Genomic DNA, 24027 nt, shown 5'->3' with positions numbered 1-24027 from the left:
CCAATAACAACTCTACAATTTTTAGTCATAATTAGTGCACACCCCAATCAACCAATCAACCAAACAACAAGTCAACTTTAAGGTGGTCTAGAAGCAGTTAATGCTTACTTTAAACAGAATACAGTATGAACAGTATGAAGGCCAACTGATTCAGTAATGCTACGTCCTCTGGAAGTCAACTCCTATGACCCTTTAGTTTTCTTATAATACGTTTGACCTAGGTAATCTCATAACTAATTAAAGTGTATGGAAAAGGGCTTTGGAACCCAATGCTAAATACAAATCATAAATATTCGGACTACGTTTGATGATCTGATTATTCGGATTACTAAAAATCAGTACTGATGAAAACTATTAAAGGGAGATAACTAGAATGTCCAACAATGGCTGCGCTCGTGAATTTAGACAATAACTTGTGAAAAAAGGTTTTGATTAAAAGAAGAAACAATATGTTAACTCCAGTTTTTCAGTTAGACCAAAACAATACATTTGTTTATTTCTGTATTAAAGCCCCATATTGTAACATTTCTGAAACAGAAATATTCGTAGAAAACAATGAATTTAAATTTTTCTCAAAACCTTATTTCTTACGATTGAATTTACCTGGCGATCTTGTTGAAGATGGGAGAGAGTCTGCCAAATATGAGGGCGAAAAAGGTATGTGACAGGAAAAATTGATTTTTATCCGAGTGTTTACATTGATTTCCTCATTCCTGAAGGCTCTACAGGTACCGTACAGGAAAGTTGATAATACCCTTAGTCTAGCATACCCAATGAGTCGTGAGCAAAGTTAGAATTGACTATTTCTCCCTTTTCACAAATATTCTAAATAAATTCCAGAATGCCATTAATTTTTAATCACACCAAATGCCACCAAAATAAAAAAAACACATAATTTTTTAGAAATTGTTTATTCTATTGCGTAGCCTACAAATAAATTATACCAAATTATTTGTCCAATGTGAAATGTTTATGTATTTTATTGCAGGAGAATTCAACATTAAATTCCCTAAAAAGATTCCAGGAGAAGTGTTTGAAGGTTTAGATCTTTTGACTAAGTTGTTAACCCCTAAAGGTGAATTATCTGCAAGCCAACCTCTTCTAGAAATTATAGGTATGCCTTTGTTATCTATGTTCATATTAAATCTAAAACGGTAGCATCACTTTATTCTTGTTTACCAAATGATGACTCAACTTTCATTATTGTTTCATTAAAAACCAATGATTGAATATGATTGAAAATCGCGGTAAAGGATCATGCATAATTGATAAACTGAATTGTTGAACACAGTGACACAGACTTTGTCTGTTAAGTATAAATGTGAATGAGAATAAATATTGTATCCAGAAATTTATGTTTTTTTATTACTTTGCAGATGAATTTTTGCAGTGCGTTCTTTTCATTCTTTTCACTTTTATTCTAACTTCTACAAATTTATTTTGATCGATATGAAAACTTACAGATAGTTAGACATTTTGATTGCGATCTAAAATCAATTTTCAAAGTTTCGATATCACTTTCGGTTTTGACGTTATTCACTCGTAAAGTTGAAATTGCAACTTCTGGAATTTTGCAGTTATTTGAAAAATTCTTTTTGCAATTAGTTAGAGTAGCTCCCATAAAGATGTTGGAATGAATAAATTTCACCCGGAAGTATAGGGTCAGACACCATCTTGACACGCCTAACTTTTATAAAACTCGAAATGGGGCCTCAGGGGCAAAGCCGATGTGTGTGATTTTAGTGTCTATAGAATCTTCAATAGATTGCTTACAAAATTTTGGAAGCCGATTTTTGAATTTTGGCTTTGCTTTTTTTAATTTCCGGTTTTATTTTTTCAGTAATTGTTATAACTGTTAAGGCATATATTTAGTTACCTTGACCTTTGGTGACCTTGTGATCTGCACAAATGTTGTTGCCCCTAACAAGATCTATCTATTTATTAACTTTTGTCAAGCGATGTTAACTTCCGGTTCTAGAGCCATTTGAAAATCGCAATTTTTATCTTTAAAGGGCTCTGTCACATGACCTAATTATACGACAAAATTTATTTAATTTCCTTAATGTGTACGATTTCTCCTTTCTGAAGATATATCACATTTGATATATTGATCAATATTGTGCTTTTTAAAATTTTAAAATTTTACACTGACGTCTATAGTAACTGTGCGTAATTTGGTTTTTGCCATATAAACTCAAACTTTTAAGGTATAACAACGAATATCTCATGATCTAATAATTGTAGATGCTTGAAATTTTAACATCATTTAACATTGTAAACATGATAGCAGACAGAGCAAAATTTTGGGGGTGGGCTTGGCACATCTGGGTTAGATTTACATATATATTATGTATTTGTAATTTATCATAACTTGCGAAGTATACATTTTTCACAGATAATATTTTGCAGGAACATAGGTCAGTAGTTTGGCCAATATCGTAGGAAGATAAATTTGTTTTTTTTTTTTACTTTTAAAAAAGGAATAGGTTTTACAATTGATTAAATTTCATCTTTGATGACCACGACCTTTTCAAGGTTAAAAGTCATTGATGTATAATGTCAATTCATGTTTTGATCTATGATGTCCGACACCTCTTTCTGGTTTTATAGGCTTCCAAAAACAGCAATTTTCAAAACATTTAACGCTCATATCTAGTGACCTTGACCTGTGGTGACTATGTCGCCTGAACAAAAGTCATAGCAATTGACGACATCTATCACATGGTGCCTTTGATTTTGTTGTACAATGTTTACATCCGTTTTTATAGCCATTTGAATATTGCGAATAAAACAATAACACAAGTCGAGTGTCAGGAATATTATTAATTGTTTGGAACATGGATTCCTATATTTCAAAAATTCTAAATATGGAAGAGACTGATCCAATCCACACACAAAAAAATAAATTCTAAAAATGTACTTTTTAATTTTTACAAAAAATAATTTAAAAATGTGTTATAATTGTATTGTTGACCAGTGAAAAGTTTTAAAAGAAACATAAGGGGTGTATAACCATGTAATACATTCGATTTACTGGTATATTAGAAGGGAATGCTATGTAGAAGCTGGAGTGGTATCGTAAATTTTTCAGCAGAATCATAAATTCCCTGAATTCAACACAGTGCTGTTGCGCTGCTTACGGCTCTAGTTTTGTCTGTTTTATGACCTGTTTTTTCAGAGATTGTTAGCTCCATTTCAGTTAACTGACCGAAAATATATTAATAGTTAACATCAGTTATGATGACCCTTTTATATTTCCTGTAGGTCTTCCAGTCTTTATATAATTGCCAAGCTAAATACGTGCCATTGTCAATTTCATTTTCTTACCATAATTTAATACGTAACAAGTAACTTTTAAATTTCAGGTTCGAATCCTGATGTTTTACCAAGTGAGTTATTGGAAACTGATGAAATAGATTGGTATATAGACCAGAAACCCTGTACAGACAACTCAATCATTGGACAATATTCCTATGGCTTTGCTGATAAAAAGTCACAAGTTTTTAAAAACCTTAGTCAAGAATTAAAGTACATTATAGATATTAAGGATCCTGATGATTTGTCCAATGTTGAAAGAATCAAAAATTGTAGTCAACAAGAAGCTGACAAATTCAATGAAGATCATTATTTAGCTGATCTGTACCAAGATGAGGTGGTTGTGGAACTTGTTAAAGTTAAACCATATTGGTCTGATTTAAGTTATCAAGATAAGATTAGTTTTAATGACAAAGAAAGGGAACAATTATGTAATTTACCTAAAAAAGAGTACTTATTGGATGAAAATGACATCATGCCTGTTTATTTAAGTTTAGTCGACATTATATATTCCTATTGTTACAATCAGCGTATAACAGAGGGTGAAAATAATGTCGAATCAGGATGGAATATATGTAAACTCAGTTCTACACTCTCCTGGTTTTGTTATCAACCCAACATTAAAGAAACTATAATAACGTGTTTGAGAAGAAGCCTAACATTTCCTCTATACCGAAACTGGAAATTAGCAATTGATGTTTTAAAAGATACTGAAAAAATATTTTCCCTTGGGAAACGTCAGATTTTGAAATGTTTATTAGATATACATTCATTGTTCATCGATGAAGATTCAAGATATATTCTAAATAATTTATATATTACTGATTATTGTGTTTGGATACAGGTAGCTTCAGATAAACTAATTCAATCACTTTCTTCCAGTCTTCATCAGCTACACATAACTAAAACAGATGTTGGGCTTAACTTAGAAGACATAGAATCAGCAGCTAGACTAGTAATGGAAGAAGAAATAAGCTCTAATTTGAATAATCTAACAGTTAATGATAGTGACGATGATGATGATGAAAGTGGTAGTGAGAGTTCAAGTGAGTCAGATAGCGAGAGTGATTCAAGCCAAAACCCAGATAGTGATATTTGCACTCAGTTATAGATACTATTCATTAATTTTATCCAGAAGAGATGTGTTGGCATTAATTCCCTTAAAAGCTATCTCTATCAATCCTGTTCATCTCAGTTAAAAATATAAATTTGGTGTTTCATGTGAGTTTTTATTGATAACATCTATAATAAGATTATTACTTGAAGTGTTTTTGTACATTGCACAATCATGATCTATTTAATACTGATGTTTGCCAGGTGAATTAATAAATTCCCTTTATATTGAGACTCGGAAAATAACGAGGTTTTCAGAGAAGATCACAGGCTATTATAAATACCGCCTTTCTTTTTCTCTTAACTAATTATATTTACAGTAAGGTATTGGGGAAAGTTTGATTCAAAATTTGTAAAACCTTTAGACATTTTATATTAATTTACGCTAACCAATATCAAGTAAACAGAGACTGTGCTAGACACAGTTCTGATAAACAAAGCATGATGGATACTTTAATGATCTCGAACTAGTGAATGTTCCTATAGCAACGGCATGATATTGATATTACCGTTGATAAAGGATCTTGGAACTAGTGCTGAAAAACCGATTCCCTTGGATTATGGATGGTAAATGACTTATCAGTCAGCATATGAAGTAATTTCGTCTTTTTATCTAGTATTGTCGGATTTAGACGAAACTTGTTGAAATAGTTCAAATTGAATCCTATATTGAAAATATTTGATATAGCTCGTAACACTCTAAAAGGCATCAATCTAAACGGTTTTGGTCCAAAATGGTGCCCCTGTTCTTCGAGAAGTTTTCAATTTTGAGCTAATAAACATTTAATATTTTAGGAGTAGATTCAGATTAAACGTGGTGTTGGGTGTTAAGAGTGAAGAAGTTCCTAAAAACTTCTATGTAAAGCACTGGCCAAGGTCACAAATAAAGAGATAAATGTTCAATACAAGATAAGGTGAAGTTAGCATAGTTAGTATTAGGTTAAAAAAACAACCACGAGTAATCTACAATAAACAAAAGTCTATAATATGAAAGTTTTCTTGTTACCAGTTCTAAAAGAAAAGAGTATTTATAGGTTCTGAAAAGTTAAACATCTATATATAAGGATTAGAATATATTATACTTAATGAGTTAGAAAATAGAGAGGGGGGTCAAGTATTATTGGATTCAATGGGATCGAGTCTACAACGGACCAGAAAATTACTAAGGTTTTTATTGCGCTTATAGGCAATTACAAGTCGTTTGGTATATACATTCGGAAATCTGTTCTGTAATTCACTGTAATACTGTTTGACGATGGATGAGGTTTTGGCAGCTGTATGATTAAATGTGGCAACAAATGGAATCATTTGATTATCATGCTGGATGTTAAGTCCATTTGGAGCCACTGTTTGGAGTTGGTCCATCCAGTAGCTTTCTCTCTGTAATCGTTTGGTTTTTGGTTTGATAAGATCAGAGTCAGGAATTGATTCAATAGGCATGATAAGAAGGAATGGAATGGTCAGGTAAATTAAAATTATGAGAAATTGGTCTATTTTTGCTATGAATTATATCAAAGCGATGGCCGCTAAATCGAGTTCGCAACGCGTTCTGGGTTTCGCCGACGTATTGTTTGTCACATTTTTTACACGAAATTAGGTAAATGATATTTTTATCCGTACACCTGAGACGTTCTATAATTTCAAATATTTTTCCGGTTTTTTTTATTTTGAAAATAATGAGACATATGGATATGTTCAGGTGCGACACCGAGAACCTCTACATGGTATTGCGCCAAAGTTATTTATTGGAGGAGGGGGTTCATTAATTTTCAAAAGGTCCAAAACAGTGTCATTTTTAATTTTGCGCAAGAATCGTTTGGAATAGCCCCTCTCTCTTAATTTACTGAAAACTAGTCTACAAGCTGCATCAAAATCTACTTTTTGAGTGCAAATTCTAAAAAAACGATTTGATTATTCCCGTAAAAGTATGTTTTGGGTGAAAAGAGTTTTTATATAAAAGTTGGTGAGTATCCGTTGGTTTAAAAAATTCTTTGATGTCTAATTTGTTTGTTTGAGAGAAACTTGGTCCTTTGAATACAGTAGTATCCAAAAAATCCATACTTTGTTCAGAAATATTCGCAGTTAGTTTTACAGAAGGGTGATGATTATTTAAAATTTCAAAATATTGCCAAAAATTTTTCAAAGAATCGGTCCAAAATAATAAAAATATCGTCAAGAAACCTTCCATAGAAGATACTCTCCTCTAGGAGCATTGGTCAAGGTCACAAGACCTAGGCTATTTATTTTACATCAAAGATCAATTTTATGGAGGGGAGCGTTGCCGGAAGTATTTACAAAGTCAAACTTGAAAACAAGGCCTCGACTTTACAAAGTCATATTTCAACATTACACAATTACAAAATAAACCTTCCTAAAATCAAAAAGTCAATGTACTTATTACAAAGTAGAGATATTGATAGTTTACTTTTCAAACTTTATTTCACATCAGACACCATTCAAACTTTCCTTTAAGAAAATGAATTCTTAACTTTGCATTATTGACAATATCAACTATGTCTTCTTGATTTTGCATTCGTGAAAGATGTAAGTTCGACCACTTTTTTCTTGAGAGTTGTAAAGTCAACTTCTGAATACTTGAACGTTTACCATATAAGGTAACGTGACCTACTTCTATTACATAATCCGGAAATTCACGGAAACTAACGGAAATATAAATCAATAATTTCTCCTTGTCAAAGGGATTTAACTCTAAATAAGCCTCAAAACCGGATGTTCAAATGCGGCATTGGTCAAGGACTCACTCCACTAATTCATTTGCCATCTCTTCCCATGTTAAAACACGAAATTCAACCTTCTATAACTTTTTCCAGAAATCTCGTTGAAAGCTTTCCAATATGTCGAATGAAAGCCTGACCAATTCTCAATGTCTCCTAAAAAATTCATTATATGATGACCATGAAAATTTTGAGCTACTAAAATTGAAAGTAGACTACTACCGGTTATACTCATCCGCTAGAGTTTGGCACTTCACAAAACGACTATTTTTAGAATTAGCCTTCCGCCTTTAAGTCTCTCATCATCTCACCAAATCTGAAAGATAATGCAATTTCAGACATCAAATTCCAAATCTAGACCAAATTTTACCCAAAAATAGGCAGGCAAAAACCCCAAAAGGGAGAGAGAAAGAAGATTTCTAAAAATAGCCTGGACTACATTCCTATACAATCATTTGCATAAAATGTTTTAGTGGAGTGAGTCCTATATATATGACACTTCGTCATTACTTGTATTGTTATTGTTGTAATTAAATCAAAAAACGAAAAATTTGTAATTCATTTCTTATTCAAATGAAACCTCTAAAAAGTCGTGTAATGAATAGAATCATTACATAGTTATCAACATTTCTTTGGCCAGTGAGGGATATCTAATATGGATATTGAAAAATGGCCAATTTTTTCCAGTGGTCTCCTTTGGAATTATGAATGCAATTGTTGGTGCCATTGAGGTCCTGAGATGCCAATCTAACATAATTAAGGTGTACAATGGGGAGAAATGCTTTTTATTCCTATAATCGCTAAAATATGGCCATTGACGAATATCCAATATGGCGGACTGGCCAGTCAAAGACAAAGCCCCTATATGGCCAATTTTTGCACAGTCCATAGTAATGGGGGTGGGGCAGATTTTTGGATGGAATTGGCGCAAACTCAATCACATAGTGCCTTGGAATTATGAATGACATTTTCTCTTTCAAGATTGCCTAAATCTAGATATACATACATGAGTTAATTAAAGGGCAGACCGCTTTTTTGTAGGTCGAAAAAAATTATATTGCTCAAATTTGTGAAAACTATACACCAAAATCTGTAGAAATGTATTCCATAACGCATCTGGAAGTTTTAACTAAAAAAATCCAGCTGTTAAATTTTTAACGCCAAAATTTTACGTAAAAGGTTTCGTCACCTTTTAAAGTTCTTTTAAAGTAACTTTATGACACCAGGTAAGCTAACTGATGAATATATACTCATATTGACCTTTTGAGAACTTTAATTTTATATTCATTCCAAGACGTAGTATCACTTTAATAATAGTACGCAGTACTCAGTTTTTAAAACAAATTCAGTTTGATCAAGTAGATACATAGATATAAATAGCATACTTAAGAAATATTTTCAGGTATAGTTTACGACGTTTTTGGTAATGAAAATGTTTTACAAAAAAACCAAAATGCCCCTTTCAATAGAAATGTTATACAGGACCTGGAACTTATTGTTTCACGCTGTTCGATCTTCAGACAACTGACCTTTCAGTCTTACTGGAGTTTGTGTTTAGGTCCTGTTTTTAACTGAAAAGCTTCCCACCATAATGCCCCTAACTACACATCTCTTATACAAATTATTCTTGTTCAGTAGGGAAACAGGCTGAAATAGATCAGTTATCTGAAGATAGCACAGCGTGAGTAGTAACCAAATGTTTCAAGTTCTGTTTTAGTACATGTATATCGCTCTACAATAATTGATGTATTGAGCACAGTGAAATAGTGAAAGTATTTTGAAATTGTACTTGCGTTAAGTAAATAGTTTAAAACCGTTCACAGAAACATAATTTCTAACTCGTCTGAGGTCTTATTAATCTACATATACATCTTAAATAAATTATAACTCTAGTTTCTGACTCACTAACAAGAAATGATGCAATTTTTACAAATTATGCTTTTAATTAGAATGTATCCGATGATACAAATCTATTTCAATCGCGAAGGGCACATTTACAAGTAGGTCTTTTTAAGGTACTAAAAAGACACTTTGACCCAATCCAGTGGATCCTACATGTGGGAAAGTTCTGGTACAAAAAAGGTCAATAGTCAATAGTGAGTTTATGGGACTAGCACTATTGTGTATATATACATGTATATATATATAATTATTATATCATTGTCATGTTATGTTAATAATAGTCTGATGGTATCTTAAGGAGTGAAAGCGCTGGCTTTATATTTTGTGTGTTCTTTCCTGAATGCATTAATTTTGATATGTATAAATATTTATGTAGACAAACTGGTTAAAGTACTTAGGTGGAATATATCAAAATTAATGAATCAGGAAAGAACACACAAAATATAAAGCTAGCGCTTTCACTCCGAAGAGATCAACAGGCTTTTATTAACATAATTACATATATTATTATATCAAACGCGTTTCCTTGAATTTTGCTCTCATATTTTCTGCAATGAAATGTTTTTTCGTAAAATTGGCACCTCCGGGTTTCCTTATCGAAAAATGTTCGCTTCTCAATTTCTGATTTGATTGTATAAAATTAAGTCCAAAAATATCATACAACAGTGGTCCACATGCTTGGTCTATTATTTGGACACTTATAAAGGGGATACGATTTCGCCAAGCAGAAGCTGCTAGTGTGGAATTTGCCTTACTAGTGCACATATTGTCCTTACAGCTTACTTCTCCAGTTGATGTTTTCTTTATTATCTTCATTTTCTCTTCTTCTAAAAGCTCTATCCCAACAAATTTATGTAATTCAAATGACTTTTTTATTGGGTCACCAGCAATATCCTCATACATGACAACTTTTACCCTTTCTGGATGCAATGCTTCTAGTTCTCGTGCTATTTCTAAATCATTTAAAACTCGAGAACAAAAGATTTTAGCGACGTTGTACAAGTTATTGTTCCATTCATCGGTATTGATTGCACCAGTTTTATGCATAGAGAAAAGAGTCGCTCTCGGATCCCGCACCAACTGAATGATTTTTAAACTTTGGTGTTTTTCCATCATTTTTCTGTAAAATGACATTTCAGAGCGTATTGTCTTAATGAGTATTCCTTTAGCTCTACTACATGCGTTTTGAAATATTGGTAAACAACTAACAACGCCCTTGGTGTTGGAACTTTCGTGTAGACATTGTAAATAGTCCCCAGTTCTCTGATTACCTAGATGTAGAAAAGGTGATTGTAAAGTAAATAGATCTATATTAAACACTTCACACAGTAAATAGTTATTCATTATATCATATTTTACCAAGCTTATATTCTCTGGGTTTATTCTGAAATATATAAGGAACGAAATCCAATCGTTTTGTGATAAATAAAATTGAGAGGTTTGAGGCAGCCAAGCAGCTACGCTCCAACAATTATTGGCTGCTGCCCAAAGAAGATAGTCAGAGAGAAAAAGGCCAATCTGGTACTTAGGCTCACTGGCCAACAGCAGCAGAACATTAGGACATGAATCCAATTTTAGATGCCATTACATCCTGAACCATCCAGACTAACTCTCCAAATTCTCCAAAGCTTTTAATATAGCTAGTGCTCCTAATCTTAATGTTATATTTCATAATGTAGTTTTACTTGTCCATTATGAGACTTTTGAAATGTTGTATAATTCTGGCTAAAATATTTTGTTGTATATTTTGATTTATATCGAATGAAACGAATAAAGATTGAATTAATCAAATATTCAGACAACATACAATTCACTCAATAGGGTAACAGTCTGTTCAGCCCACAATGAATTATATTAACCTTGTATGACAATAATTAATGGGTGTATGACAAATAAGAAGACACCGTCAATACCACTTCCTTCTGATTTGTGGAATCCCCATAAAGATAAAATGGCATGAAATATATACAGTGATGATACATACCTGGCTGGTCTGTTGAGATATGGGAAATATGGAATTCTTACTTTGCCATCCTTATAAATTCGGTCGAGACAATGAAATGGTTCAAATACGAAGAAAATATTAGGATGCATAGCAATTAATTCAGCAGTAAATGATGAACCACTCCTCATATATGTATGAATAATAATTTTTATGGACGGTGTGGTTCTCTTGGTGTTTTCCTTGCCAATGTAAATTCTTGCTTCAGTGGTTTCCGTAAAGCCTTTTATACCAGATGTTTTTTTAATATATTCTGAAAAATGAAAATCAAATCAATCTATACAATCCCGATTCACTACTAGTATTTCTGATCCCCAACATTCTTGTACTTAGAGCCTCTATAGCAAACACAAAATAATTTTGATATATCTGCTAGGTCAAGGGTCATAACCCGTACGAAAATTCGCTTAAGTCAAATAAAATAGTGAGTATTCCATGTCCGATATCCCAAATCCCGATAAATTTAGCTATTTTGCATTCAAAAGCCTATTTAAAATGTGTTCGAGTCAATGACCTGGAAAATTAACTCATTCGAGATGCTGTTGATCAACATAATCATCAGATCAAATAGATAGTGCCTCAAGTATGTATGTTCCCTATTTAGACATAGTTTATCTAGGTAAGGGTCATACATAAGTATGTCAAAACCATTCAAAACTGTAAATCCAGATCGCGTTCAGAATGATCCAAACCATCACATCGTCATTCATACCAAGTTTCGTCAGAATTCTCTTATATCTGTAGTCAGTTGCACTCACTCGGCGTTGATCAACAAGCAACATTTATGATTAATTTGGTGATGCAATGACAGTTGCGATAACTTTTCCAAATTGCGTGAAGTTGTTGAAAATACAGTTCTACAGTGATTCTGCTTCCTCTCAGTTCTTTTTTGACGATATTATAGATACACGAATCGCATTCTCCTTCCCCTTTCGTCGGGCCTGTAGCCAGGCTTGATTGTAAGTAATATATACGGAGGGGCAATGATGTACATGAATGTGTTTAGTTGTAGTAATGGAATTGGAATTTGGGGACAATTCATGTTTTTTTTTATCCGCCCCAAACCTTCCTATGCAGCCACCGGCATGCCCTTCGTCATTCAAACTTTTCAAATTTGACAAATAGGAGGTATGAAGAAGACTGCTTAGTCTATTCCCCCTGTTCCAATCTATTTAAAGACAGATTCAATGACATATATTTAAACGTAGCACAAATTTTTTTTCTCTTTTTGAATTCCAACGAATTCCACATGCTTAGACCACCCAAAGCGTCTTTGTACATTTTCAGAGTAAACTTATCATAAATTGTAAAAAAATTAAACCTTACCATGAATAAAATTATTTGACATCATGTACAAAATAAGTGCAGCACACATAGCTAGAGCACCCATATAGTGTATTTTTTTCAGTATTGTCCCGCTCTATAAAAATAGAATAAGACACAATTACACAAAACATTGGTAAAAACACAGCAGAGATTCGGAGCAACGAAATCAGGTTCTTTCTACGCGTTAGATGGCGATGAGAACGTAGTATAGGTCACAAAGTAAAGATTCGTGTTAAAAACAAGGTGCAAAAGTTTAGAAATAGTTAATTAATCATGGTAAAGATTAAAGTAATATCATTTCTCTTGGTAAAACTTGGTAAAGATAAGAATTAGTCTCCTTCTGTAATGTTGTTATGTAACATGTAAAAAAACTGATGATAAATCCTGTAATATGAAATCTTTTAAGAATAAACTCTGTATACTTCCGTTTATAAACATGGGGATATTGGTCTTGAATATGCATAAAAATGGCGTTTAATGACAAGTGTAAACAGTTTGAAGTCCGTCCAAGAACTCTTGCGCTGTAGTCTTCTTTATTTTGGTTTGGTATTTGGCATAGGTTGTAACTTCGTAACGATGGCCATAAAAACGAGTTCGCAACGCGTTCTTAGTTTCTCCAAAGTACTGTGTGTCGCTTTTTTTTTTTACATGAAATTAGGTAAATAAGATTTTGGTCACCAAATGAAAGTTGGTCAGACATGTCTTCGAATATATGCCAGCTTTTACAGAATTGCGTAAAAGGAGATACGTAATGAATAAGTGGACCAAAACCTAAGAGAAGATTTGCTTTATGTTGTATTGTAGGGTGGAAAATTTGGAAACATGTATTTGTATATCAAATCTGTGTTAACCCCTCGTAAACTTAAACGGCCTAGTTTCTTCCATCAGTCAAGAGTAGCCTGGATAATAAAATATTGTTGTGGCAGTGAAATTGGTTTTTGTTTTATTTCATTTATTTCATTTATTTATTTCATTTCATTTATTTCATTTAGTTATTTCATTTATTACATTAAGTCCATCTTTTTTTCTTTCAATGGGTATTTGGTATTTTTTACAACTTTTTTTTTAATAAATGATCAATTTATAATTCAGTGCAAGAATTAAAGTATCTTTTTATTTTTTAGGTTTTTAGACTACGAGTACGAATTTCCATTTTAACATATTGACCTTAACATTCATGAACATTGATTTAACTCTGTGCCAGTGCCTTCTGTTGGATAGTAACTTGTTACCTTTCAACCACCCTGATCACTAATTGAAGGGCATGAAGATAGTTGATAACGACAACTGTCGTTGACTGATAAGTCACGTGATAGGCGAGTATAGTCAGTCGTCATCTTGAACTCTATCCGAGCAGTGGGATTCGCCTTTAATTTTACATATTTTATTACTACAACAATTGGGTGGAGATTCTCTGAACTCTGAAAGTTTTTTGGAAGTTGTAGATCTTTTAATTTTGGTGTTTAATCGCTTCTACTGACGTTCTGTCTCGAGTAAGCCGTTCTACCAACTTTGATATAGAACTTCTCATTTTTTCAAGATGGCGGCTCCTGCACGATAGAATTTTTAGCGGTATTGGTCAATTTTATTATTCATTATGAGTTCCAGACCAAAACGAAACACAGATCCTCTACGATATTGGACATCAGATAAAATACGCTTTGAACTTTTTAAGCTAGGAATTTTGGGTCCGAGTTCATTTTCAAGAGCTGACATGAAGTAGTTGTTAGGAGCCAACTTGGATTTAGAGGAGATGTCTACTGGCTCATGTTCTGTACCAGTGTCTATACCTTTATCAGTTCCAACTTTGACTGATGTATCCACTTTTTCTGCTCAAGCATCAGCTACTACTCCCTTGGCAATTTTATCCGTTCCAGCAACAGATTTGACAATCTTACCAACAGTACCATAGGCAGTGATTTCAACTTCCATAATATAGACAGTGCCTATACCAGTTCCTTTGCCACTACATCCATTCAACCAGCGTTCAGGGACTCAAACGTCAATATCAGTTCATAACTTATCTTTGTTTTCTAATTTGTATGGTAGACCATTGTTATCACAGAATGTTAACTCAAATTCTTTAGAGTCCTATCACAATAGTGTAGGCCTTAGCCATATTCATGCTCAAGAACAACATTGTTCTCTACTTAACTCTATGGGAGTTACGAATCATTCTTTGTCCCCAGTGCCACTGTAATCTAATGTGCTTGCACAACCTAACCTTGTCAGTAGATCTTCTTTGATCTCTTGCTCAGATACAGGCTTAAGCCTTCCAGAATGTAATTTGAATAACTCTTTTAGAAATCCTGAAATATTGCATTATCATTTACCGTTGCAACAACATTTGCCAATAACAATTACTGCTTTTTAACAGGATTCAGATGTAACCTCTGCTACATTGCCTTTCACATTTGCTCAAACCAATTTTTTAAATGCTGCTACATTGCCTATTATTCATGCTCAGATTAATTTTTCTACTAGTATATTTCAGCCAGTAAACTATCAGTATAGCCCAAATCAGAGTCAAGTCAATTTAATGCATGGGTCAAGCAGCTATCCAGGTCAAATTCCTTTTAGTCATGTTGATACAGGTCAAGGTAATCAAGGTTTAGCTAATGTTTTACAATCTGTACTGTACAGTCTTCTAGTGTGCCTTAAGAGATCAACCCACAATTACAGGGTATGACTTTTTCAGATTTAGTAGATCATAGCAAGTTGCATAGAGTATTTGCACAAGATTTGGCTTATGTAGATATGGTCAGCCCTGAGCTTCGCAGGAAAGTCTTAAAAGGAGGACATGTATGTCTCAGTGGCGGAGCCAGGTTTACGTCCCAGGTTGCCCGAATTTCTAACTTAGTTATAAGAGTTTTGCAAACTCTTCGAGAGAAACACTATTGTTATTGGCAGAGTATGTTTACTCTTTCTAGAACACATGATACTACCCCCCTTAGGAGATCCACAAGTATTCAAGTTAATTTACGGAATGGGCTATCAATTTAAAAAAATATAGTTATAGTATAGGATATTCGGGCAAAGACATGATTTCATTTTTAAATTCCAAAAAAAAAAAGTAAAATCGGGCCGTTCAAAGAAAAAATGCCTTTCTGAAAAACTAGCCTTCGGGGCTGAATTGTTGCGCAAGGTAGTTGCTGGCTCTCGAGTCAATGTTGTAATTACTGTCATTCCACTCAGTTTTGACTAAAGTTCGAAACTGTTGTAGAGACTGTTTTATAATATAACTTGAAAACAATGCCTCGACTTTACAAAGTCATATTTCAACATTACACAATTACAAAATAAACCTTCCTGAAATCAAAAAGTCAATGTACTTATTACAAAGTAGAGATATTGATAGTTTACTTTTCAAACTTTATTTCACATCAGACACCATTCAAACTTTCCTATCGTCGCCGATAGGATTACTTCCCTTTGACGAGAGATTGTCTGAAACGGCGGAATTGATTAAGTTGGTGAGAGAGCAACTTGTTCAACTACAGCACAAAGAAGACTTGGAGTTACAACAGCGACAACTTGTACAACAGCAACAGCAGCATGAGAAAGACATGGAAGAACTTATGAGGCTTTTTCAGCTTAAAGCTGCCAACGCTAGAAATGAAGAAAATCCTTCTTCTCCACGCACTGGTTTCCTGTTACCTTATACACAGTCTGCTGCCTTTCCTCCATTTGCTGCATTTGATTCGACGACAGAACTGTGGCCCGACTATTGGTCTCGTTTTTGTACTTTTATAGCGGCCAATGCAGTGCCTGACGAACGTAAGGCTCGTGTTTTTCTAACCAACCAAACTGTTGTCGTCTATAAACAACTGGCCAACCTTGCAGCGCAGCAAACTCCACCAAAAGAAGAAATTGTTACATACATGAAGGAACAATTTGACCCTAAACTGTTCGTGGTTCGTGAACGTTTCAAATTCTGGAGCGACATGCAAAGAAAGCCCGGTGAAACGCTACTGGAGCTGGCAGCCCGAATTCGTCATGATGCGGCTACCTGTGACTTTACTTCGATCAATGACCCTCAGGATGAAGCTATACGACAGAGATTCATATGCTCTGTGAACAATGAAGCTGTCTTGAAGGCCCTGTTCAAGATCAAAGATTTTGAACTGACGTTCACCAAAGCTATTGATGTTGCCGAAGATGCGGCGAGGGTTGCCAAGGAAACTGTGTACGGTTCCAAGACCAAGCCCGTCAACAAAGTGCACCAGAAAAAGAACAAGAGTCCACACAAGAAACAACAACATCAGTCTACTTCCACAGACCAAGAAAAGTGCTACCGATGTGCAAAGGCCCACAAAGCGATAGACTGTCCCTACAAAGAAGCCAAATGCCATTACTGTGACAAGCAAGGACACTTGGAAGCTGTCTGTAGAAAGAAACAACAGCACGGGAAACGCGATCGATCGCAGCCTTCCGTGAAGAAGATCACAAAAGCAGAGGTCGTCAAAGCTATCCTAAGTGAAGTTTCCCAAGAAACTCCAAAGTTGGATGTACCTATCCAAATCCAGGACCGTCAGTTCATCATGGAACTGGACACTGCCACAACAGGCAATTTCATATCTTTGCCGGTATGGAGACAACTTGGAAAACCTGAGCTGGAAGTGTCAGACACCGTTACGAGTCTGCCAGCAAGCACGACCTACCAGTGCTGGGAACTTTCAGGAGCCAAACGAAGGATCCAGTGACTGGTAACCAGAGGTCAATTCCCTATATTGTCACCAAGATTCCAGATTTGAATTTGCTAGGACAGGACGCAACGCTATCCAGAGTTTGGGAATTTCTGTGGACAATGCTCTAGGACTGAGGAGCATAGAGAGTCAAGCCATGAGTGAGGATGTTTCTACTACACATCCAGAGACCTCTAACAAGCCTTATGCTTCCTTGCAACGAGATTGCCACAAACTTTGTGATGAATTCCCAGATCTCTTCAAGGATGAATTGGGATGTCTCAAGGATTTCGAACTAGAGGTGAAGTTCAAGTCTGATGCGAAACCAGTCTTTCACAAAGCACGCCCTGTTCCATTTGCTCTTCGAGATGACTTGGCTAAGGGTTATGAAGAAGGCATCGCCAAAGGAGTCTGGAATACGGAACACCAGTTGTACCAATTCGTAAGACCCCTATTTCTGGCAATTTGAAGCCTAAGTTACGGATCTGTGGTGACTACTCAGTGGGTATTAACGACCAGCTTGAAGATCATCGTCAACCAATGCCGTTCCCAGAGGAACTGATGCAAAGGTTTGGAGGTGGATTCGGGTACACCAAGATCGACCTTGCTGATGCCTACAACCAGATAAAGCTAGCACCAGAAAGCCAACGTAGGCTGACACTTAGCACTCACCGTTGGCTACTCCTGCAAGATCGACGTCCTTTTGGAATAAAGTCTGCACCTGGTTACTTTCAGGAGATCATGGAAAACTTGACCAGTGATCTATCTGGGGTTGCCGTCTTCCAAAGGAATTACAGCCAGATCCACAAGGAAGCCTTATCCATCATTTACGGTTTGCAGAAGTTCTACCAGTACCTGTACGGAAGACAGTTCGTTTTGGTAACAGACCACAAGCCTTTAACTTCACTGTTTGGTCCTAAGCAAGGGACACCACTTTTGGCAGCTAACGGACTAGCTCGGTGGGCCCTGTGGCTCAACCAGTTTGATTACACCATCGAGTACCGTAAAACAGGGGACCATGGAAACGCTGACGCCCTTAGTCGCCTGCCATCTGGAGATGACATCGATTTTGATAGGGAGGAAAGTAGTGAAGATATGGATATGGTGTGTGCCATCAAAGATCTTAGTCTTCAGGTCCAGCCTGTGGACGCTAACATCTTTCGTAAAGAGTCAGAGAAAGATCCAGTAATTTCTGCAGTAATGCGCTATGTTCGCGAAGGCTGGCCACCAAAGAGTGCTGAGATCAATGAAGAAGTCAACAAGTTCCGGAAGTTGACTGACTCACTTAACATCTGTCATGGATGTCTCGTCCATGGATCGAGAGTGGTGATTCCACAGAGCCTACAGTCCAAGATACTGAATTTGTTGCATTTAGGGCACTTTGGCATGGAACGTATGAAGCAGTTAGCTAAAACCGCTGTCTATTGGCCCGGCATCGATACAGCTATTGAGATGGCTAGCCGACGATGTGACTCGTGTGGTGTTCATCAGAACAAGCCATCCAAGCCCCCAGTTCACCCTTGGATGCTACCAGAGAAGTCCTGGAGCCGCTTACACCTGGACCATGCAATCAACTTCATGGGTAAAGATTGGCTGGTGATAACAGATGCTTACTTGAAGTAGCCATGCATTCACCCAACATCATCCACGTCCTCGAGAGCCACTATTTACATGCTGCAAGAAGACTTTGCTCATTTTGGATACCCTCACACGCTAGTCACTGACAACGCGTCAACCTTTCACCTCTGAAGAATTCAAGAGCTGGTGCAAGGAACGTGGGATAACGCACCATACCACCCAGCAGAACGCATGGTGCAGACTTTCAAGCAAGCTCTCAAGAAGTCTTCTCTGCCACCAAACCAAGCACTTCAAGAGTTTTTGATGCAGTACCGGAGAACACCAACGTCCTGTCCAGACAAATACGGACAAGGATCGACTCTCTTCTTCCCTCTCCAGCGCACACTGCTAAGGATAAGCAGTCCATGGAGGCATCAAAGTCTCAGATGACTAACTCGGGAGGTGTCGCCAAGGTCACCAGGCAGTATAACGTCGGAGATCCCGTGTATGCGCTGTACCATGGACCTCGTCGAGACAGACAACCCCGATGGGTACCCGCAATCATTAAGAAGGCAGTGCATTGGGTGCTCGCTGCTTCAACGTCTAGGTTATACCTCATGGTCCAGTGTGGAGACGACATTGGTAACAGTTGCAGCCACGCCATGCAACTGAGGAAGACAATGAACCTGGTGATGTATTAAACAATATTTCTGGTTTCATGACAGATCATCCAATGGAGATTTTAGATGTAGATCTTGCTCCACAAGCTCAGAGTCAAACCAAACCAAAGACTTTGCCATATGTTCCAGAGTACAGACCAGACAATCCAAGAAGATCAAAGAGACCGCGAAAACCTATTGAGAGATTCTGTTTGTGATGCTAAAGTTTAGCATCTATTTTCAGTAGGGAGGTGTTGTAGAGACTGTTTTAAATCTGTTATAAATCCATAATATATGGAAGGCTCACGTGACCACTTGATTATGTAAACATTCATTCGAGAAATATCGTGGCTTACAATGTTTTGTACATCATAGTACCTATAAGCAATAATGAGATATTGCCACTGTATTTAGTTCCTGTTTCTTTATTAAATCAACCTTAAAACCTTGTCATCTTGTCGTCCTTGTGAGATAATCAAAAGGGGACTATCAAAAACACAACAGAAACAACAGTAATTCTTCAAAGTTTGTGGATGAATACAATAGACCTATTAAATATCATGCCGGTAAACCTGTTAGCATTCAGTCTCAGGGTGCCAGTCGCAAGAGAAAGATCGTCAGTAGCAATGATGGTTCTAATAAAAACGAGTGACCAGATCGGACGTTAGTTAACAGAATTTTAGATCCTGTCACTGGTTATCATTGTGATTTTATTGCTTCTACTCCTATTGATGTTGATCGTTTGGAGTTTAAGCTCATTAAACTTCCTGATCGTGAATTTGTTTCATATCTCTGTAATAGACTCCGTTATGGATTTGACTCAGAAGCTCAGATTCATTTTGAATGTAAAAATTTAAAATCTGCTCCTGACTTTCCTGCCATTGTTGATGCTGTTAATTCAAGTTGACAGGGGTTATGTTAAAGGACTTTACACTGTGTTGCCTTTTTCCCAGATTAGAGTAAATCCTTCCAGACCTTGGACAGTTATAGTTTCAGTCGCTAACACTAACTCCTCGAGCTCAGTCACTCGGTTCTCTTGACTTTCTTCTCTTCGAGATCTTTGCAAATACAAGTTCTTCGAGCATTCAATCCAAGGAACTGTCAGTTGCGTGCAAGTCTGGTCTCTCTGTACCGATTTAGCCAAGTCAACGCCAGTTTCCTCATTTTACCGTTTATGTACATTTTGTGTATTTTGTATGTGTAGTCCCCGATCGCCAAATAAATATATCAAATTATTTGTCATGTTGTAAATGGATGCAGGGTTGGCTTTAAAGGCGTTGACTGGTCTATTTCATGTTATGATGGAATTATTATTATCTGAAAAACTAATTTCTTGAGAATGGTTGTGCATCTTATGCAGATTTGGGGTCCTTCACTTCAGTTTTAAGTTGATTTTATGTCCTTCAGATTTTGAACATGTCATGAACCTTCAACATAAGATTCAAAAGAGATGAATGGATCAATCATCTGTCAAGCAGTAACTTGTACTTAAGCCTTTCTGACTGATAAAGTTTATAAGGACCTATTAAATGCTATTCGGAATAAATCTTCTGAACTAGGCTTTGATTTAGATCTGAACGCTTTCTTAATTGACTTTGAGAAAGCAACTCGACAAGCTGTCTTTGGCTCATATGTAAATGTTAGGGGTGCTTTTACCATCTGACTCAAAGTACGTGGCGGGGGCTTAGTATCTGTTTATAAGAGTGATGAAAATATAATGTTATTTTGTGGCATGATGGATGCCTTAGCTTTTGTTATCTCTTGATCGCATGAAAGATGGAGGAGGTCCCCTTCCCCCGATAAGAATGCGCAGGTGGCATGCACCTTGATCAATGGAAAGTACATCTTTCCACCTTGAATAATGTAAGTCGAACCAATATTTTTGTCTGAATACTTCCTTATTCATGAACAAATGTGCTAGGTTATTTATATTTTTACAATGTTAAGTTTGTTTTAAATTTAATAAACATTTTAAATAATTAGCTTTTTGTGAAGGGGCTTTTTGTCCTAGGTGGTGATGTTTTTTCGAACGCTAGCCCAGGCAACACCCTTAAGCAGAAATACAAGTAAAAATATTTTAGATGTCATAAATTACTTACCCCCATTTTCCTTCCTATACTACGATTTGAAATGAAATATTTAAAAACTGAAAAGTTGATCAGAATCGATTTTGCGTCAAACAAATACTCCAGAATGTCGTATGTATAATAAGCGTCAAGTCAAATGAATTGTTCGTTACTGTCATCAAAATCAACTTTTCTTTGAATCGATAAAGGCAGAAACTGAATACTTAACATATGTTGTGCTATTAAAAGATTGAGTGGATCTAATAACTATTTTTTTTTTGTGTCATGTATTTGCGACAAAAGCAGATGTAAAAGAATATACAGAAATTTTTGTCGTCACAATTATAATACCAATTTATATTTTACATTTTATCTTTCAGGTATCAAAGACTATATCCAAAGCGGAAGAATACATGTGCTGTTCCTGTGAGAGACTCAAAATTATATTCATACCTTCCATCTATGCTGCAAAATATTTTAAAGAGTTTGGAAGAACTGACAGGGGCAATTCCCTCAATATTTCCACTTCACACCGGTGATCCACGACTGATCTAAAGGTACATTGCCAGCGTTAAACCAGAAGCCATAAAAGATTTGGTTGAGAAGAAGAAAACAAGATTTTCTTAAATATTACTTTTTGCTCCAGATTAGTTCTAACAATATTCAACAAAACAACATCGTAAAATTGTGTTATTATCAGACAAAGCATTAACAAAAAATCTGGACATGTTACTGGGAACTACCTATATTAAATCCTGTATATCTGCACTGCGAAATGTTCTGAGAATTTTCATAACGACGCAACTTATGTAAAAAATGTAAAATTTCTATATGCTGTGAACTGTCATTGTAGGCGTTCATCTCTTAAATAGCCATCTCCAATATCTATCTTGATCCAGAACTGTCGTGTCCATTTCCTGGAAATAAATAATCGTCCGTATTATGTACATATTTTGTAGTTGATTAGTTTATTTTATATATTGATAAAATATTGTTTAAATCAAAAGATAAAGCTCAAGTTCCTTTTGTAGACATTGTTTAAATATAGTGCAGTTTTACTCGGAAATTTGATTGTGTAATATGATTGTGAAACTTCACGTTTTTCAGCTATGCGATGCCTCTGGTAACTTTTCTAGAGCATCTTCCGCTGAATCACTGACAATGACTTGGTCTTCCCCATACGGCTTGAGACTTATCTGTTCCTAGGGTAGATGCAGAAGAAACAGCAAAACCTCCACGGGTTGTAGAGGGTCAGTGATGATGGGGTATGTCACTAGAACTTTAAAAGTAAAATATTTTAGCTTACTGAACAGAACAGTCAAAGAAAAATTCTACATGAACTATTTATTTAGCATTGGCCTTCAAATTTTGCACTGGAGGTGTAATAGAAAATACTTAAAATTAGTGTTATAATTTTGCACAATGAACAAAATATTCCGAGATAAAAATCAAAAATGCCAAACAGGTTGCAACCACACAACAAAAGCATTCTTAAGCTAAGATTCCATATACGCGTCATGCGGATGCGTCATGCGGACATAAAATGGCCCTTGTGGATCCATCATGCGTCAAATATGATTCTATATGTGCGTTAAACGTATGCGTTATCTTTCTTTTGACGCACGGACTTCTAGACAGATGGATGCTTTGGTGCATAAAAAAGACAGGGAATCCCCACAAAATACGTCACATTTGGGAGATATCCGCGCGGAAAGGCGTCCGGGTGCGTCAAAAATCGCTACACCCGGCGATTTTTTTTTTTACGCATGACGGGAGACCATTTGACGGATACCGCTTCCGCATATATGGAATCATACCCTCTTAAACCAACCATTTCGATTTTTAACGCATGACGGATGACGCATGACGGATCCGCATGACGCGTATGGAATCTTAGCTTAATCATCACATTGTAAACATTTCACCCTAACGAAGCCCCACTACAATCCATAGCCACTAGTGTATTTTGGTATTCTATTTACAATCTTCAGCACCAAGAAAAAATACACTTAAATTCATTTTTAAAAAAAACAATATAAATTAATTGAAGTAATTATACATTTAGGATTGTAGGCATATACAAATAACTTTGATTGTCGTCAAGATAAAAATGAAATGAAATTTATCAATCGCTATTTTACACTGACAAAAATAAGAGGTGAAATACCAAATGAAACTAAATATGTTCAATTTTTGATAATTACCACAAAGGAAAAATGGGATATCAAAATGGAAATATCTATACAACTTCATAGATACATAAAGTAAGTATTTATCACCCATAGTCCCACATACAATTCCATGAATCCATCCTTGTCTAGAATTTTTTATCTCCGACATTAAGATCCAATGCCAAGTAATAACTGTAATTGAAAAATATTCCTTGTTAAATGTATGTTGTACATTGTTTATATGAATACGTTTTAAAAATATGTTCTAGATGTGTATAAAAAACAAAAATAAATAATAATAATAGGGACATATAGGTCATTTTTTGACCAATCATAAGTCTCAGAAACTGAAATTTGAGCCTTCAAATCCATGTGTGTCCAGAATTATGGATGTTAAAATGACGACTCAGTATCTTATACTCTGTGGTATAGCCTATATAGAAATAGTGAGTAAAATTCCTAGCTTGAAGTATTTTTTAAAGGAATTGAGTAATTT

General features: G+C 35.5%; 2 protein-coding genes across 2 annotated transcripts; one reads left to right on the top strand and one right to left on the bottom strand.

The window, feature by feature from the left end:
- The first annotated feature begins 384 nt into the window (after positions 1-384).
- LOTGIDRAFT_233998 (hypothetical protein) lies at positions 385-4662 on the top strand. Its single transcript, XM_009061078.1, has 3 exons — positions 385-657; positions 989-1114; positions 3366-4662. The coding sequence occupies exons 1-3, from the start codon at positions 450-452 to the stop codon at positions 4424-4426; spliced, it is 1395 nt and encodes a 464-aa protein (XP_009059326.1). The 5' UTR covers positions 385-449; the 3' UTR covers positions 4427-4662.
- Positions 4663-9572: 4910 nt separating this feature from the next.
- On the bottom strand, positions 9573-16089 carry LOTGIDRAFT_164537 (hypothetical protein; the record flags this gene model as incomplete). Its single annotated transcript, XM_009061077.1, has 4 exons — positions 9573-10449; positions 11050-11320; positions 12394-12487; positions 16051-16089. The coding sequence occupies 4 exons, from the start codon at positions 16087-16089 to the stop codon at positions 9573-9575; spliced, it is 1281 nt and encodes a 426-aa protein (XP_009059325.1).
- Between the last annotated feature and the right edge of the window lie 7938 nt (positions 16090-24027).

This window comes from Lottia gigantea (assembly GCF_000327385.1).
Source record: "Lottia gigantea unplaced genomic scaffold LOTGIsca_46, whole genome shotgun sequence".
NCBI classification, from domain to species: Eukaryota; Metazoa; Mollusca; class Gastropoda; family Lottiidae; genus Lottia; species Lottia gigantea.
Note: the sequence above shows the minus strand (reverse complement) of the source record. Positions and strands in the feature narration are given on the sequence as shown.

Coding starts and splice junctions, on each gene's coding strand:
- LOTGIDRAFT_233998 (XM_009061078.1), top strand. CDS start 450: ATGTTAACTCCAGTTTTTCAGTTAGACCAAAACAATACATTTGTTTAT. Junction 658..988: donor CAAATATGAGGGCGAAAAAG/GTATGTGACAGG, acceptor ATTTTATTGCAG/GAGAATTCAACATTAAATTC. Junction 1,115..3,365: donor ACCTCTTCTAGAAATTATAG/GTATGCCTTTGT, acceptor TTTAAATTTCAG/GTTCGAATCCTGATGTTTTA.